The sequence below is a fragment of the Mobula hypostoma genome, chromosome 1, assembly GCF_963921235.1.
Source record: "Mobula hypostoma chromosome 1, sMobHyp1.1, whole genome shotgun sequence".
NCBI lineage: Eukaryota > Metazoa > Chordata > Chondrichthyes > Myliobatiformes > Myliobatidae > Mobula > Mobula hypostoma.
The window spans coordinates 164494339-164511510 of NC_086097.1; the positions used below are offsets into that span (position 1 = coordinate 164494339).

Sequence of the window (17172 nt, forward strand, 5' to 3'; positions counted from 1 at the left end):
TACCTGATGCTCTGGAGATGATTGCTCACCTATTTCCCGTGGCAGGTAATGTAGCTGCACTGTCATGGGTCACTGCTGCTGTTTCTCACTCTCACTGCTGTTTAGTTTTGTTTCTCTGGGTGTTTCATGAATTCAGGCATCCTGCTCTCTAACCATCTCCCATTATGAGTCACGGGTGGTAGAGCTGGAAAAGAGACCTACAGCCATCAGCTATTTATTTTACACAGACACATGCACACTAGCAAGAGAAATTCTGCAGATGCTGCCAATCCAAGCAACACACACAAAAGTTTGGAGGAACTCAGCAGGCCAGGCAGCATCTATGGAAAAGAGTAAACAGTGGATGTTTCAGTCTGAGACCCTTCAGGATTGCACACGATTCTAGCTTAATGGGGCTAGTAGGGGCCTCAATTAGCTGAAGTTTTATGATTATTATTTATTTTTGTATTTGCACGCTGGTTGAACGCCTGGTCGGTGCAATCTTTCATTGATTCCATTATTGTTATTATTCTATTATGGATTTATTAAGTATACCCACTAGAAAATGAATCTTGGGTTTGTATATGGTGACGTGTATGTACTTGGATAATACATTTACTTTGAATTTTAAGGTTTCATGGCAATAGTTAAAATGATGTAAAAAAGACAAACTGAATAACAAATTATGTATTTAAATGAAATACAGAACAAATTAGAACACTACCAATAATACTACAATACTATAAAACACTATATTCGTTCCTAATGGTTATCACTGGAGAAATTCATCCTATGTGTGCAATGAAAAAATCAGTGCAGACACAGTGTGGATAATGGACTACCTTCATACAATGCTTTCAATAATTGCATCCTCCAAATCTTCATTGTCATTGTAACATTCAAGATGATTATTGATAACTTCAAATTCTTCATAGTTTCTAACTTACTGAAGTAGTGAAATCATTTCATTTTCACCCCCAGCTATTTCTGGCACCTCTAAGTCTGAATGCTTGAAACCACGATGACCAAAACAGTTCTGAATTGTCTTGCTGCTTATTTCTCGCCAACTATCAATGACAAAAATAGTCACTGCTTTTTGAACACAAGCACACACAACTGATGCTATTTAAAAACTGTTCACTCTAAGCATGGGGTAGTGTCTAATGGCCACAAGCATATGCAACTGACGCTAGTTAGAACCTGTTCAGCTACAGTTTCTTGTCCCAACTAAGTGGCAAAGTGTCCCAAATAAACAAAGGGAATCCTGACAATTTTCTCTTCAGTTTTATTTTTTTAAGTTTTCCCAGTAATTAATGGCTAACTGATTAACTGATGGTCCATTTAAACAGAGCCCACTGTATTCATTCAAGTGATGTTGGATTCGCATGCTGATCCAGTTTTAATGCCTTTTCCTATTTGCCCTCAAAGGTGTTGGGAAAACTACACTCTTGAACCACTGCAGTTCTTGAGGTATTAAAGAATTTCAGGTTTTTGACTCCGTGACTGTAAAGTCAGATGATGTGTGTAGTGGAGGGTACCGTCCACAGGCTGCTTCCCATGCTTTAGTTGACTTTGTCCTTCTAGCTGTAGTGATAATGTTGCAGCTCTATAAAACTCTGTTTAGACCACAATTGGAATATTGTTTTCAGTTCTGGTCACCTCATTAAAGGAAAAATGTGGAAGCTTTAGCAACAATACAGAGGAGATTTGCCAGGATGCTGCCCGGACTAGAGGGCATAATTTTAAGGTGTTTGGAGGAAAATGTAGGGAAGATGTCAGTTAAGGTCTTTCCACAGAGTAGTGGGTGTGTGGAACGCCCTGCCAGGGTTGGTGGTAAAGAGAGAGATTGGAGGGATTTAAAGAAACTTAGATATACACATGGATGATAGAAGATGGAGGCTTATGTCAGAGAAAAGGGTTAGATTGATGTTAGGGTAAGTTAAAAGGTTGGTGCAACTTTGTGGATTGAGGGGCTTGTAGTCTGCTGTAGTGTTCTAGATGTGAGTTAAACCTGTTGAATATTGTAAGGCCCAGGTAGTGTGAACCTAGAGAGGATAATTCCCATAGTGGAGAGAGCCTAGGACCAGAGAACACCGCTGCAGAATTGAAGGATGTCCCTTCAGGACAGAGATGAAGGGGCATTTCTTTAGCCAGAGGATGGTGAATCTGTGAAGTTCATTGCCATAGATGGCTGCAGAGATCAATTCATTGGGTATATTTGAAGCAGAGGTTGATAGGTTATTGATTAGTAAGGGTGTCAAAGGTTACAGTGAGAAGGTGGGAGAATTGGGTTGAGAGGGATAGTAAAGTAGCTGTGATTGAATGGCAGAGCAGACTTAGTGAGCCAAACAGCCTAATTCTGCTCCTATGTCTTATGGTGTGGAAAGTGCTGTCTCAGGAGTCTTGAGTCTTGTTGAGTTACTGCAGTGCATCCTGTAGGTGGAACAAACTGATAATGGTGGAGAGAGTGAATGGTCATGGATGGGTCTCAATCACATCAGCTGTTTTAATGCTACTGCTTTAATCCCATTTCATTCTCCGTATATTCTCATTGGTTCTCTTCTCCCGCCCCCCCCCCCCCCCAAGCCCCACTTCCCACCTCCACTATATTACTCGGGTACAACTAGAGGCAATTAAAGGTAGCCTATTATCCGACCAATCTGCACGTCTTAGTGGTGTGGGAAGAAACTGGAGGATTTGAGAGAAACCCACACAGTCACAGGGAGAATGAGGAACAACACCAGAGATCAGGATTGAACCCAAGTGATAGAGCTGTAAGGCAGCAGCTCTACCACCTGCATCACTGCCCAATTATCTCTCTCATCCTTTCCCAACAGGTGTCTGCTCCAGTGCAATGCATATTTAATTTAAACAAGAATCTGATACCCTTTGAAGTTGGAATTCTAATAATCTATTTTAATTATCTTACAAACATAAGATTTTGATGCATAAGCAATATTTTTATTTGTATGATTCATTTTGCATTTTATCAATTATATTCAACAAAATACAGTTTTCAAAATATGAGCAGAATAAGGGTTTCAGTTACTGCATCTATAAAGCATTTTCAAGCTTCACGTGTTGACGTGTAGTTAGCTGGATTATGTTGCCTTGGTTTCAGTCTTGATAAGAAAGAATGTTATGAACGCTTTGAATTCTTTCAGAAGTGGCCAGGAAAGAAGAGTTTATGGGGATGTTTTACATTGTGTAAAGTATCAGCTGAGTTCTCTTTGCTGTCTTGGATTTCCCAGAAGTAAGGGAGATGTTGGTGGATGATAATGAGGTTCACCATTGAGTAGGATGTCAGAGATACTAGCTTTGTTGTGTCTACCTGCAGATTGAGATTAGGTCCAGAAGCAGATATATATTATCTCACAAGAGATTCTGAAGATGCTCAAAATCCCAAGCAACAAACACAAGAATGCTGGAGGGACTCAGCAGGCCAGGCAGCATCTGCTGATGTTTCAGGTTGAGACACACGCCATCAGGACTTGTGAATATCGTCTATGTCAATCGTTGAATAACCTGCGGATGTCAATTGTTGCATCCTACATCAGAGACTTGAGAGCTTCGTCATATTCTGTAACAAGCTGCAGAGAGAGTTAGATGAGATCATTGAACAACCATGTGGGTCTGTGACAATTAGCAATTTGTTTATGCAAATACAGCGCAAATATAGTAAGCTTTACAAATATAGTTGTTGGGCACACTCATTATCTTTCAGTGATTTGCTGGTGGAATAATTCTTCAGCAAATGAGAAGTCTGCAAAGATGATCTGGGATTATAATGATATTCCAGTATCAACACAGTGAGGTTGATGGAGCTCCTTCTGTATTGGTTCAAAGCTTTGCACACTCTGTCCTTTTCTTATCAAACAGAAAGACTCAAGTTTGTGTGAAGTTTTTAAGAAATTACAGAACACTTCGGAACTAATGAAGTCGAAAGTACATTGTAATGTAGAAAATGTTCATCTGAGCTACTACATATTAATTCCCTGTGCAAGTACTGCAAAATCTCTGCTACTGGAAGAGTGATCAGGTTCAATGCTGATGATTTTGACCTTGTTGCAATTTTCTCCATTAAGACTGTTATTACTGCTTTGAGGGGAAATGTAAAAGTAATTTATTGGAGTTGGCTGCATCTGATGGCCATTGGGGTTGTGTATGTGCTATCTATTTTCCAGACTGACTTTGTAAATAGCATCTGGTTACAGCAGATGACGGTAAACACTGTTCCTTCAGCATGGTGATGAGTTTAGTCATAGTCTATAACGATAAAAATAATACAGGATGTCACTAATGTAATTAAATAGTACTCCTTATTGAAAAAATAAATTCAATATCTTAGGCAGTCCTTAAGCATCAAGAATACATTACTTCTACCACAGGTTTGTGGGTTTTGAGGTGGCTGATGGAGACCAATGTGGGAACTGTTGACTGTTCCACAGATAGGGCAGGTAGTAGCCAGTGATGCAGGTGAGTGGTTAAGTTTGTGAGAAAGAAGAAGAATAGCCCTTAACTCAGCAGTGGAGTTGTAGGGGCACCATTGTGACGGTGTTTCCGTGGCAAGCTATTCTTGTTTTTACGAGGCCGAGTTGCTAGCTTGACGCTCAACCCAACTTGGATTCGAACTCAGGAACCTTCGCTCCAGAGTCCGGCGCTGATATTATTGCACCACCAAGCAGGACTAAGTTTGTGAGATGATGCACTAATTCCACAACTTGTACAGCATTTCTGTGTACTCCCAACATGTGGGCTTGAGGTTCTCCGTGCCATCCTAAATGCTCCTTGCGCTGTAAATGGTCACGAGCCAGAGCTTCACAGGAGTCGGGGAGGAATGATATATTTCTTCAAGGAGGGGTAGAGCACACGTTGGTAATCTGTGAGAAAGCTCAGAAAGGAATGTCTGTTTCAGGAGCCTGGTGTAGGATGTGCAGATGATGTGGTCTCTGATGACCTATGAACCAAATTGGACACTGAAATGAAATCTGTGCAGTTCCAGACAGGATGCAGTTAAATCTCCTTTGCCTTGTGAATTGCTGCAAAGAATTTCAGATATTGAAGGAACTTTCAGCATAGATGGTTGTGGAGGCAGAGTCGTTACTTATATTTAAAGCAGAGTTTGATAGGTTCTTGATTAGTAAGGGTGTGAAAGGCTACAGGGAGAGGCAGGAGAATGGAGTTTAGATGGATAATAACTCAGCCATGATAGAATGATAGGGCATATTTGATGGGCTAAATGGCCAAATTTTGTTCCTGTGACACAGTCATGTATGTCATATTATTAAAATACTATGTCACTGTATTTTAATTATGCCTTTGGTCCACACATTGGTATTCATGAAAGAGTTAGTTACAGTGTTATATCTCTTAAGCCAATTTGAATACGATTGTGATGTGTTTTTTTTAATTGCTTCATTTCTGGTGTGTGGTTTTCACTGTGCTACAAGTAAGGAAATGAAGAAATTGAGATATATCAAAATAACCTTGGTGACCTTTTGCAGTACATCTTGTAGATAGTACATAACGCATGCGAGAGCATCAGAAGAGTTCAGTGCCAGTGCTAGTGCTACACCTATCTTGATAAATGATACCCTATCACACATGGCTTCAGCCTCTTTGTATTATAGAAGCATTATAAGATCAGAATGTACCGTTACCTTGATGTTATTCAGAGTTCAAAGATAATTTATTATCAAAGTATGTGTATGTCACCATATACTACCCTGAGATTTTGTTTTCCTACAGGCATTCACAGTAGAACAAAGAAATACAATAGAATCAATGAAAAGCTACACAGAAACAAATTCTGAGTGACCAATAACCAATGTGCCAAAAAAGACAATACAAAAAAAATAATAGTACTGAATAAATAAGACTGAGAACATGAGTTGTAGTGTCCTTGAAAGTTAGTCCATAGGTTGTAGAAGCAGTTTAGAGTTGAGGTGAATGAAGTTATGCTGGTTCAGGAGCCTGACGGTTGAATGGTAATAACTGTTTCTGAATTCAGTGGTGCTCACTTCTCTATCTCCTGCCCCTTGACAGCAGCAAGAAGAGAGCATGGCCTGGATGGTGCAGGTTGTTGATGGTGGATGTTGCTTTCTTATACTAGAGCTTCTTGTAAATGTGCTCCGTGCTGTGGAGGGCTTTTTCCTGTGATGGACTCTGCAATATTCATCACTATTTTGGACGCTTTTCCAATCTTCGGCTTTGGTATTTACATACCAGTCTGAATACGGTCCACTGTGGCAAATTTCCATCGGTGCAAAGTTTTAAATGACATGCCAAATCTGCAAATTTCTAAGAAAGTGCAGGTGTTGTTGTGCCTTCTTTGTAATGCTACTTACATGCTGGTCCCAGGACAGATCCTCTGATATGGTAATGCTAAGGGGTTTGAAGTTGCTCTCTCTACCTCTAATCCCCTAATGAGGGCTGGCTCATGGACCTCTGGGTTTCTTCCTTCTGTAGTCAATAATCAGCTCTTTGGTTTATTATTTGCTTATTGTTCAAAACTGCTATGTTGATGTTTTAGCAATTATGATGTATGTGAAATTGCTTGGAGATGGTCTTTGATTTGTTCATAGTATGGCTTAATTGTAATCTACCTCTTGACTGTTGATATGTACAAACCCCATTTCCAGAAAAGTTGGGATATTTTCCAAAATGCAATAAAAACAAAAATCTGTGATATGTTAATTCACATGAACCTTTATTTAACTGACAAAAGTACAAAAAAAAAGATTTTCAATAGTTTTACTGACCAACTTAATTGTATTTTGTAAACATACACAAATTTAGAATCTGATGGCTGCAACACACTCAACAAAAGTTGGGACAGAGGCATGTTTACCATTGTGTTGCATCACCTTTCCTTTTAATAACCCTTTTTAATCATTTTGGAACTGAGGATACTAATTGTAGTAGATTTGCAATTGGAAATTTTGTCCGTTCTTGCTTGATATAAGACTTCAGCTGCTCAACAGTCCGTGGTCTCCATTGTCTGATTCTCCTCTTCATGATGCGCCATACATTTTCAATAGGAGATAGATCTGGACTGGCAGCAGGCCAGTCAAGCACACGCACTCTGTGTCTACAAAGCCATGCTGTTGTAGCCCGTGCAGAATGTGGTCTGGCATTGTCCTGCTGAAATAAGCACGGACGTCCCGGGAAGAGACGTCGCCCTGATGGCAACATGTGTCTCTCTAAAATCGTAATATACGCCTCAGACTCAATGGTACCTTCACATACATGCAACTCACCCATGCCGTGGGCACTGATGCACCCCCATACCACACAGATGTGGCTTTTGCACCTTTCGCTGATAACAATCTGGATGGTCGTTTTCATCTTTGGCACAGAGAACTTGACGCCCGTTTTTTCTGAAAACTAGCTGAAATGCGGACTCATCTGACCACAGCACACAGCTCCGCAGTCTTTCGGTCCATCTGAGATGAGCTCAGGCCCAGAAAACTCGCCGGCGTTTCTGCATAGAGTTGATGTATGGCTTCCTCCTTGCGTAATACAGTTTCAAGTTGCATTTCTGGATGGAGTGATGGACTGTGTTGAGTGACAATGGCTTTCCGAAGTACTCCCGATCTTGCGTTGAGAAATGTTCCTTTTGAACTGACTAACAATTCTCTCATGAATTTTGGCACAAAGGGGTGAGCCACGACCCATCCTTGCTTGCAAAGACTGAGCCTTTGATGGACGCTACTTTTATACCCAGTCATGATACCTCACCTGCTACCAATTAGCCTGCTTAATGTGGAGTCTTCCAAACCGGTGTTACTTGAATATTCTGTGCACTTTTCAATCTTATTTTAACTCTGTCCCGACTTTTGTTGAGTGTGTTGCAGCCATCAAATTCCAAATTTATGTATATTTACAAAATACAATTAAGTTGGTCAGTAAAACTATTGAAAATCTTTTCGTTGTATTTTTGTCAGTTAAATAAAGGTTCACGTGAATTAACATATCACAGATTTTTGTTTTTATCGCATTTTGGAAAATATCCCAACTTTTCTGGAAATGGGGTTTGTAAGATTCTTAAACTTAACATGAATGAGTCATGTTTTATTGACACATTAATAAAAAGAGGTTGGAATAGTTGGTGATAGCTCCACTCCCAAGCATCATAGTGGAATAAAGATCATTATAAAATAGCTTAAGGTCGTGGGGTTATGTCCCTCTGGAGCGCTAACAGAAATATTCTGGAGTGATGCTGTTTGATGCATTGTAACTATCTTCCTGTATGACAACTCTGACTGCTCAGTGATTTTTCACCCCCCCCCTAAATTCTCAGTGTTTCTTAATGTTTAGTGGTGGCAGCTTTATTGATGTTGGGTGCAGGTACCATATTGAAGTGCCTCATTTGATTTACTTGAGGGTAACTTTGGTGCTAATTTTAATTTGCCCATATATCTAAGCAAGTTTGTATGGTTTCCCATAGGTGTTTTCTGATAGATAAGTCTCTCTTTTGCAATAAGTGACACAGTAGCATCCCCAAGTATTGTTGCTGTCTCTCAATGACCGAGAACTGGGTTCATCCGGACACTGGGTGTAGTGTGTATCAAGTTTGTCAGTTCTCCTATGACTGTGAGTTTCCTGAGGGTGCTCTGGTTTCCTCCCAATGCAGGTAGATTTGTTAATTGGGCATTGTAAATTGCCACTTTATAGGTGAGCAATAGTATTTGTTAATTGGGCATTGTAAATTGCCACTTTATAGGTGAGCAATAGTATTTGTTAATTGGGCATTGTAAATTGCTTCTTTATAGGTGAGCAATAGTATTTGTTAATTGGGCATTGTAAATTGCTTCTTTATAGGTGAGCAATAGTATTTGTTAATTGGGCATTGTAAATTGCTTCTTTATAGGTGAGCAATAGTATTTGTTAATTGGGCATTGTAAATTGCTTCTTTATAGGTGAGCAATAGTATTTGTTAATTGGGCATTGTAAATTGCCTCTTTGTAGGTGAGTGATAGTATTTGGATGTGTTTGATGAAAAGGTGGGTTAAAAAATATGGGATTAACGGCGTATTAGTCTAAATGGGTGCTTGATGGTCAGCACAGACTCAGATGGCCAAACTGCCTGCTTCTGTCTCTGTCCCTCTGACCTAACCATTTGAAATAAATAGAGTAGCTATGAAGTTGTGCAATAAAAATATATTAAAGCAAACATTTCAGGTTTGAAACTTTGATACATTGTAATTTTATTTGTTTCTTGGCTATCTTGTAACAACTGCACATTCCTTCTGGGTTTCAGTTGGGTTTGTATCTCCAGCTATGGGTACTCATTTACTTCAGGATACCGTAATTATTTGCTGCATCACATGCATCATTTTTTTTCAACTTCTGTATGAAAGCTGTTTTTCAAAATGGATTTGCACATTATTTTGGAAGTTACATTTGTAACAAAGCAAATGAAATTCAAGGTGGTCTGAAAGACAAATAATCGGCCTGGAAGAGAATGTACTTGTTCCTGATGATAAATGTGACAAAAAGTTCAATCAACTTTCATCATAATAGAATGCAGTGGAAGTAAAGCTTGCAGACAAAGTCTTGCATGAACAGTCCGCTAAAACATGGCAGCTAGTAAATCAATAAAGTAAGCAGTGTGTTAATACAAGATAGTTATTCCAATTTTGAAATAAAAACACCTTCCTGTCATCCTAATTGCAGGCACATCTGTCGTGGAAAACTGGTGTTGGCTTTCTATCCAATGTATGCATTTTAGTAGCTTTATATATCTGTACAATACCACTTCCCAGCCACCTTTGCTCCTCCAGAGAAAAACAGATCCAAATTGAAAAACTCTACTCATAATTTAACCCTCCAAACCAGGCAATGTTCTTGTGAATCTTTTCTGAACCCTCTCAAGCTTAATCATCACCTCCTTGATTAAGCTGATAGAATTGCACGCGGTACTCCATGTGAACAAATAAGTTTCTTGAACAGTCGTAACATGATATCCCAAGTCTTGCAGTCAATGCCAGTCAAAGCCATTGTCAATAAAGGAAAATACACACCTTCCTCAGTGCTGTTTCCACCTGTGTTGCCACTTTCAGTCAGCTATCGCAAGGTCTAAGGTCATTGACAATTCCCAAAGCCCTGCTATTTCCTGTGTATGTCTTGTCCTGGTTTTACTTGCCAAAATGCAGTGCCCTGCGCTTGTCTGAGTTAAATTCTGTCTGCCATTCCCATGCCCGTTTGATCTAATTCCTGTTGTAACCTTCATTCGCCTTCACTCTCCACTATACTACTAATTTTAGTGTCATTTGCAAACTAAATACATTCTCATCCATTTGCAGAATTAGGCCATTTTTAATATATATGACAAACAACAGAAGACCCAGCACTAATTCTTTTGACACCCCACTGGTTATAGGGCTCTGTCTGGGAAAACAGTCCTCTCATTACCACCCTGACTCTTCTCACCAACCCAGTTTCACTCAACATAGACCCCTTGTGATCTAACCTTCTGTAACAACCTACCATACAGGACCTTGTCAAAGACCTTGCTAAAGTTCGTGTAGACATGGTGTACCACCTTGCCTTCATCCCTTCAACAAAACCAAAATTTTTTTAAGATATCCCACACATAAACCCATGTTAACTATCTTTATTCAGTCCTGCCTTCTTTTTACAAGATCCTACTTTATTCACATTTTCACATTACAAGACTTCCAATTCCACTTCCTTTGTAATATTGATATGCTCCAAGATATCACTGTTACTTCCCATGAAGTCACTAGCTACCATGTCCTTCTCCATAGTAAATAGTTCAAGTTTATTGTCATCTGACTGTGTTTGTTTGTGTGTATGTATATCTATATATATCTTTCTTTTACTGGCATATCCATGTAATGCACTTGTAGGGTGTTATAATCTGCTTGGAAAATGTTACTAAAATATTTGAAACAAAATATTGTGTTCATTTCTCACACACACACACACACACACACACACACACACACACACACACACACACACACACACAGCATGTGTGCAGAAAATTACAGTATCCTGGGCAGCTATCTTTCCCTGTCCTTTTCCTGTGATATGAAAATTTGCTTTTACAGAGTGCTATGTATCCTGTTGGAAATGTTTGCTTTTTGCTTTTGAATTCAACTTTGTATTTGCTTTTGCTGCTTATTCCTCCTTTTCCTTTTGCTGTATTTGTTTATAGGTGTTGATTTTAAAATCAAAACAATAGAGCTAAGAGGGAAGAAAATTAGATTACAAATCTGGTAAGTGAACAACTCATTTTCAGTTTCTTATTACCCGGACTTGAAATTTCACTTGCAATCTCATCCTTGGCATGGGCTGGTTTTCCACTTCTGGTAAGGATCGGCTGTTATTTTTTGACGTTTTGGACCCAGTTGAAATTTCAAAACGTAGTGCAAAGGCTGCATTTTTAACAATGTTGATTTAATCTTGATTTTTTACATTTTCAGCCTGCAGTGCGATTGTTCTTAAATTAAAATTTTCAAAACCTTAGTTTTGTTGTTACCTTAGCTAATTTACTTCATAGTGGCTACTTTTGTCATCTGACGGAGCCAAGCAAGACACAAATACTAAAATAGCCTTGGACAGTTCTTTAGTTTTGTTCACTTTGTTCTCAACTTCCTTTAACTGGGCTTTTAACATTGTTTCTTTATCCCAGGATGATCAGCCCACTGTTAGATCACTGGGTGATTCATTTTGTAGTTGCCTTGACAGCACTTCTCATCAGTGACAAGCCTAAATCACTTTTATGTTCTGGTCCCCTTGGTGTGACATATGGCATTTCTACTAAAGCAGACTGGCATCAGCTTGTAGTGCAAGAATTTGAAATGATAGCTTAAAATAAAGTATTCAATTGGTGTCAATCCTGCTAATTAAAGTATCTTCATTTTTCTAAGCTGGAAAGCGGTGTTAATTCATGCCATGTAATTCCAATGATTGGATAATGCATTTGATTTATGCAGATGTTTTTTCATTTCAATAGGAGTAAATAGTATTCACAATGCAACGATTTGAAAGCAGTAGAAAACAAACTGTCTTAATATTCTCAGAGTATAAACCACCTGTGCCAACATTGAGTGTTACAGGAAATTTCCCTTGGTCTTATTTAACATAAAGCCTTTAATGAGCCTGTGGGATCGCTGCTGCTGTGTGTACTAATATATGGTACGTAGGATTTCAGTATTTCTAAACTACATCTGGCTACCATACTGTCCCATCAGTGAGAAAGAACAATGGAGATGCAACAGATAGTCTGTGTGAGACACATGGTTTGTCAGTTGTCTTTGTTTTCATGAACTCTTGTGAATGATAATAAAAAGCTTACTAACACTCCACTCCACTCCACCCCACTTCCCAACAGGATTTTGGCTTTGGATTGCAGCACTGCTCTGGAATTCCTTACTCATCCATAGTTTCCAGCTAACAATAGTCTAATTTCTAACTGTCTGTGTGTTCTCATCCCTCATCTGTGTGACTCTTTAAGATATGGCTGCGAGGGGCTGGCAAATAGTAGCACTGTTTCTACTGGAGCATGCGGAGGTAAAATGTATTATTTTATTCAAACTGTATTGTTAGTTTGGTTTTATTTGTAATATGACTTGTGGTTACTCATCTGCCTCATCGGATGCTACAAAGCTACAAAACTATTTGGACTTTAACCAAAATGGGTAGTAATATATAGTGTTGCAGCTCCTTTAATAGAATCTGATAAATTTGACCCAGGAGGGTCATTCAACCCCTCAAGTGTGCTGGTCAATAAATAGTTGCCCTTCTAATTCCATCTTCTACAGCAGGACTGAACCCTTGTAGTTCATGATTCTTAAGTACAGATGCAAATATTCTTTTAGATGAACTACTTTTCCCATCTCCCTTGTGATCCTTGACCAACTTTTTTTTTACTCTTTTGCTGGGGAAAAATCAGTTTTATTTGGAAATTTCATATGCCTCAATTAAATCTCCCCTCAGTCACCACTATTTCAAACAGAACAGCCCTAGCTTATCCAAATTCAATCTTTCCTATAATATAGTTATCAGAAATGGGTATATTACTCAAGTTCACCTTTACAGTTGTAGTATAACCCATCAGCAATTAATGGCATGCCTCAGCAAATAAAGGAAAACAAATTTGTCTTTTTAACCATATTATTGAATGATCATACTGTCATTAAGAATACTTGGATATACATTCAAAGATCCCTTTGTTCCTCCACAAAGGTATCCTGTCGTTTATTATATACTCTGTTGCCTAGTTGAACCTCACTAAGTCATTATCTCATACTTTTCTAAATTATATACGACTGGCCTCTTTCCTATCTAACTTTGTTATTTATAATTAATGGTTATTTGGACATTGATGCTGTAATAATTTAATCAAAGCAGGTCTATACAACTTTGACAATATATTCAATTACCTCTATTTTTTAATGTTCCTTGCTTAAAAGGCTGACATTTATCAGCTGAAGAGTATGTGGGTTAAGTACTTTTTTGACCAAGGTTATTTTAATCAACCCACTGTATAAATCTCTATTGGAGTCCTGGATTACTAATGTAACTAGGTGGCAGGGATAAAAAAAACAACTGATTGGATGTGTAGGTGTTTCATTGTGTCAAAAGTTTTGAACAGTCTTAACTTTTTAAATCACACTTTTTCCTCAGGGATACCGCAGGGCAGGAGAGATTCAACAGTATTACTTCAGCATACTACAGGAGTGCCAAAGGAATAATCTTGGTATATGACATTACAAAAAAAGAAACATTTGAAGATGTACCTAAATGGATGAAAATGATCGACAAGGTAATGAAGCTGATATTGTAAAATTTATAAGTTTTCAGAGAATTTGTAAAAGTTCAGTATCTGTTTTGGCTGAATCTGACTTTAATATGCTTTGTTTTGTTTGCTTCCAGAAAAAGTTTGGTCTGGTCTGTTAGCAAACTTGTTTGTTTCACGTGGGCACTAAATGGTAATACCATACGATACAGGAGCAGCATTAAGCCATTTGACTCATTAAGTCTGCTTTGGCATTCCATCTCCTTATAACATTTGATGCCTGATTAGCCAAGAACCTTTCAATCGCCACCTTAAATATACCCAATGACTTGGTCTGCAATGAGTTCCATAGATTCACCACCCTCTGGCTAAAGAAATCTTTCCTCTTTGTTCGAAATGGATCTCCCTCAATTCTGAGGCTGTGCCCTCTGTTCTTAACTGCCCCACTGTAGGAAACATCTTGTCCGCATCCGCTCTACCTAGGCCCTTCAATGTTCAATATGTTTCAGTGAGATCCCCACTCATTCTGCTAAACTGCAGCAGCTACAGGCCCAGAACCATCAAATGCTCCTCATATGTTAACCCTTTCTTTCTTGGGATAACTCTAGTAAACTTTTTCTGGACCCTCAATGTCAGCACCATTTTTTTCTCAGATAAGAGACCCACAACTGCTCACAATACTCCCACGTATGGTCTGATCAATGCTTTATAAAGCCTCAGCATTACATCTTTGCTTTTGCATTCTTCCCACCTCCTCAAATGAATGCTAACATTACATATGTCTTCTTTACCAGTTACTCATGCTGTAAGTTAACCTCTATGGAATCCTGCACAAGAACTCCCAAGTCCCTTTGCACCTTAGAGTTTTGAATTTTCTCCCCATTTAGAAACTAGTCCAGGCCTTTAATGCTTTGCCATAGTGCGTGGCCATGCACTTCCATGCAATATTTTCCATCTGCCACTTGGCCCATTTCCCCCAGTCTATCCAAGTCCTTCTGTAGATGCCCTGCTTGCTCAACACTACCTGCCCCTTCCACCTATCTTCATATCATCTGCAAACTTGCCACAAAGTCATCAATTCCATCATCCAAATCATTGACATATAATGTGAAAAGAAGTGGTGCCAACACTGACCCCGTGGCACAATTCTAGTCACCAGCAGCCAACCAGAAAAGGCCCCCTTTATTCCCACTCTTTGCCTCCTGCCAGTCAACCAATCTTTGCTACATGGTTAAATAAGAGAAAATCTGCAGATGCTGGAAATCCAAGCAATACATACAAAATGCTGGAGGAACTCAGCAAGCCAGGTAAAATCTGGAAAAAAGTAAACAGTTGATATTTCAAGCTGAGACCCTTCATCAGGGCACTTCTTCAGTCCTAATGAGGGGTCTCGGCTCAAAACATCAACTGTTTACTCTTTTCCATAGATTCTTCCTGGCCTGCTGGTTTGCTCTGTGTTAGGACCGTTCCTGTAATACCATGGGCTCCTATCTTGTTAAGCAGACTCATGTATGGCAACTTTTCTTTCTTTTTCAATATTTTTATTGATTTGATTTCTATATATAGAAAAATACAGAGTTCAAGAGAATACATATTATAAAACAAAATGTAATACCAGATACAGTATATTAAATCACAGTAACGAACTCCTTACTCTATATTCATATGGAGAATATAAACAATTTTATTGAGGAAAAAAGAGTCTACACCCACTACCAAAGCCGAAGCTGTTTGGGGGGGGAAAAAAAAGAATAAGAAACTTATCAGATAATAAAATATGCTATTAACCAACTTCTGTACTTTAACAAGAAGTCAAAGATTATGAAAATAATTTAAGGACGGCCCCCACAAATTTTGTAAGTCTTGGTTAGATTCAGAAATTGAACAACGAATCTTTTCTAAATTTAGGTATGCCGTAACATCCCGTAACCACTGAACATGATTAGGTGGAACAGCATCCTTTCATTTAAACAAAAGCGCCCTTCTAGCCATGAGAGATAAAAGCCAGAATGTGCAAATCAGATGCCTTCAAAGTGATATCTTTCCTTCCAACAATACCAAATAGGGCAGTCAAAGGATTAGGCTTAAAATTTACTTTAAAGAGTGCAGAAAAAGTTTGAAATATTTCCTTCCAATATTTTCCAAGATTTGGGCAAGTTCAAAACATATGAATAAGTGAAGCTCCTCCATTGTTACACCTATCACAATAGAGAGATATAGCTCTATAAAAACGAGATAAAGCCCTATGAACCACTTTAAATTGTAGAGGAGAATGACGAGCACATAGCGATGAAGTATTAACCAATTTAAAAATCTCATTCCAAGTTTCTTCAGAAATTGAGGTCTGTAAATCTTGTTCCCAAAGATTTTTGATCTTGTCTAAAAAATCATTTCTCATTCCCAACAACATATCATAAATATTGGATATTGAACCATTACAGAATGGCTTTCTGAAAATGCAAGTAAACAACATCCACTGACTCCTTTGTCTATTCTGCTTATTTCTTCAAAGAACTCCAACAGATTTGTCAGGCAAGGTTTCCCCTTATGGAGACCGTGCTGACTTTGGCCTATTTTATCATGTGCCTCCAAATACCCTGAAACCTCATCCTTAATATTAGATTCCAATATCTTTCCAACCACTGAAGTCCGACTAACTGGCCTTTAAGTTCCCTTCTTCTTCCTCTTTCCCTTCTTCTGCCTCTTTCCCTTCTTCTGCCTCTTTCCCTTCTTATTCCTCTTTCAAGTGGAGTAACATTTACAATTTTCCTGTCCATAAGACATTGGAGCAGAAATAGGCCATTCAGCTCATCAGGTCTGCTCCACCATTCCATCATGGCTGATCCCAGATCCCACTCAACCCCATACACCTTTGATGCCCTGAGTGATCAGGAAACTATCATCTCCCACCTTAAGTATACCCACAGACTTGGCCTCTAGCACAGTCTGTGGCAGAGCGTTCTACAGATTCACTACTCTCTGGCTAAAAACATTTCTCCTTGCCTCTCTTTTAAAAGGTCACCCCTCAGTTTTGAGGCTGTGCCCTCCAGTTCTGGATACCTTCACCATAGGAAACATCTTCTCGACATCCACTCTATCTAGTCCTTTCAACGTTCGGTAGGTTTCAATGACATCTGTGCATTCTTCTAAATTCCACTGAGTACATGCCCAAAGCTGCTAAGCTCTCATATGTTAACCTCTTCAATCCCAGAATCATCCTCGGGAACCACTTCAAGAATTCTCTCCAATGACAACTGTTACGTACCCCGTAACTGGGTTGCCAAACCAGCAGAAATGGATCACTCAGTTGGAGTCTGGATTACTAGAACTAAGAAAGTTTTATTAAAGAAACAAGCAACACAGTACTCTAATCAAAAGGATAATAAATGCAACAGTTCAGCAATGATAAACACACATGTACA

At 38.9% G+C, this 17172-nt stretch overlaps 1 protein-coding gene across 1 annotated transcript in view; it reads left to right on the plus strand.

Annotated features, from left to right (window-relative positions):
- rab12 (RAB12, member RAS oncogene family) overlaps positions 1-17172 on the plus strand; it is a 42278-nt gene that overhangs the window by 16130 nt on the left and 8976 nt on the right. The window contains exons 2-3 of the mRNA XM_063059007.1: positions 11165-11225; positions 13639-13777. Of these exons, the coding sequence (XP_062915077.1) occupies positions 11165-11225; positions 13639-13777 (200 nt within the window). The remainder of the gene's footprint in view (positions 1-11164; positions 11226-13638; positions 13778-17172) is intronic.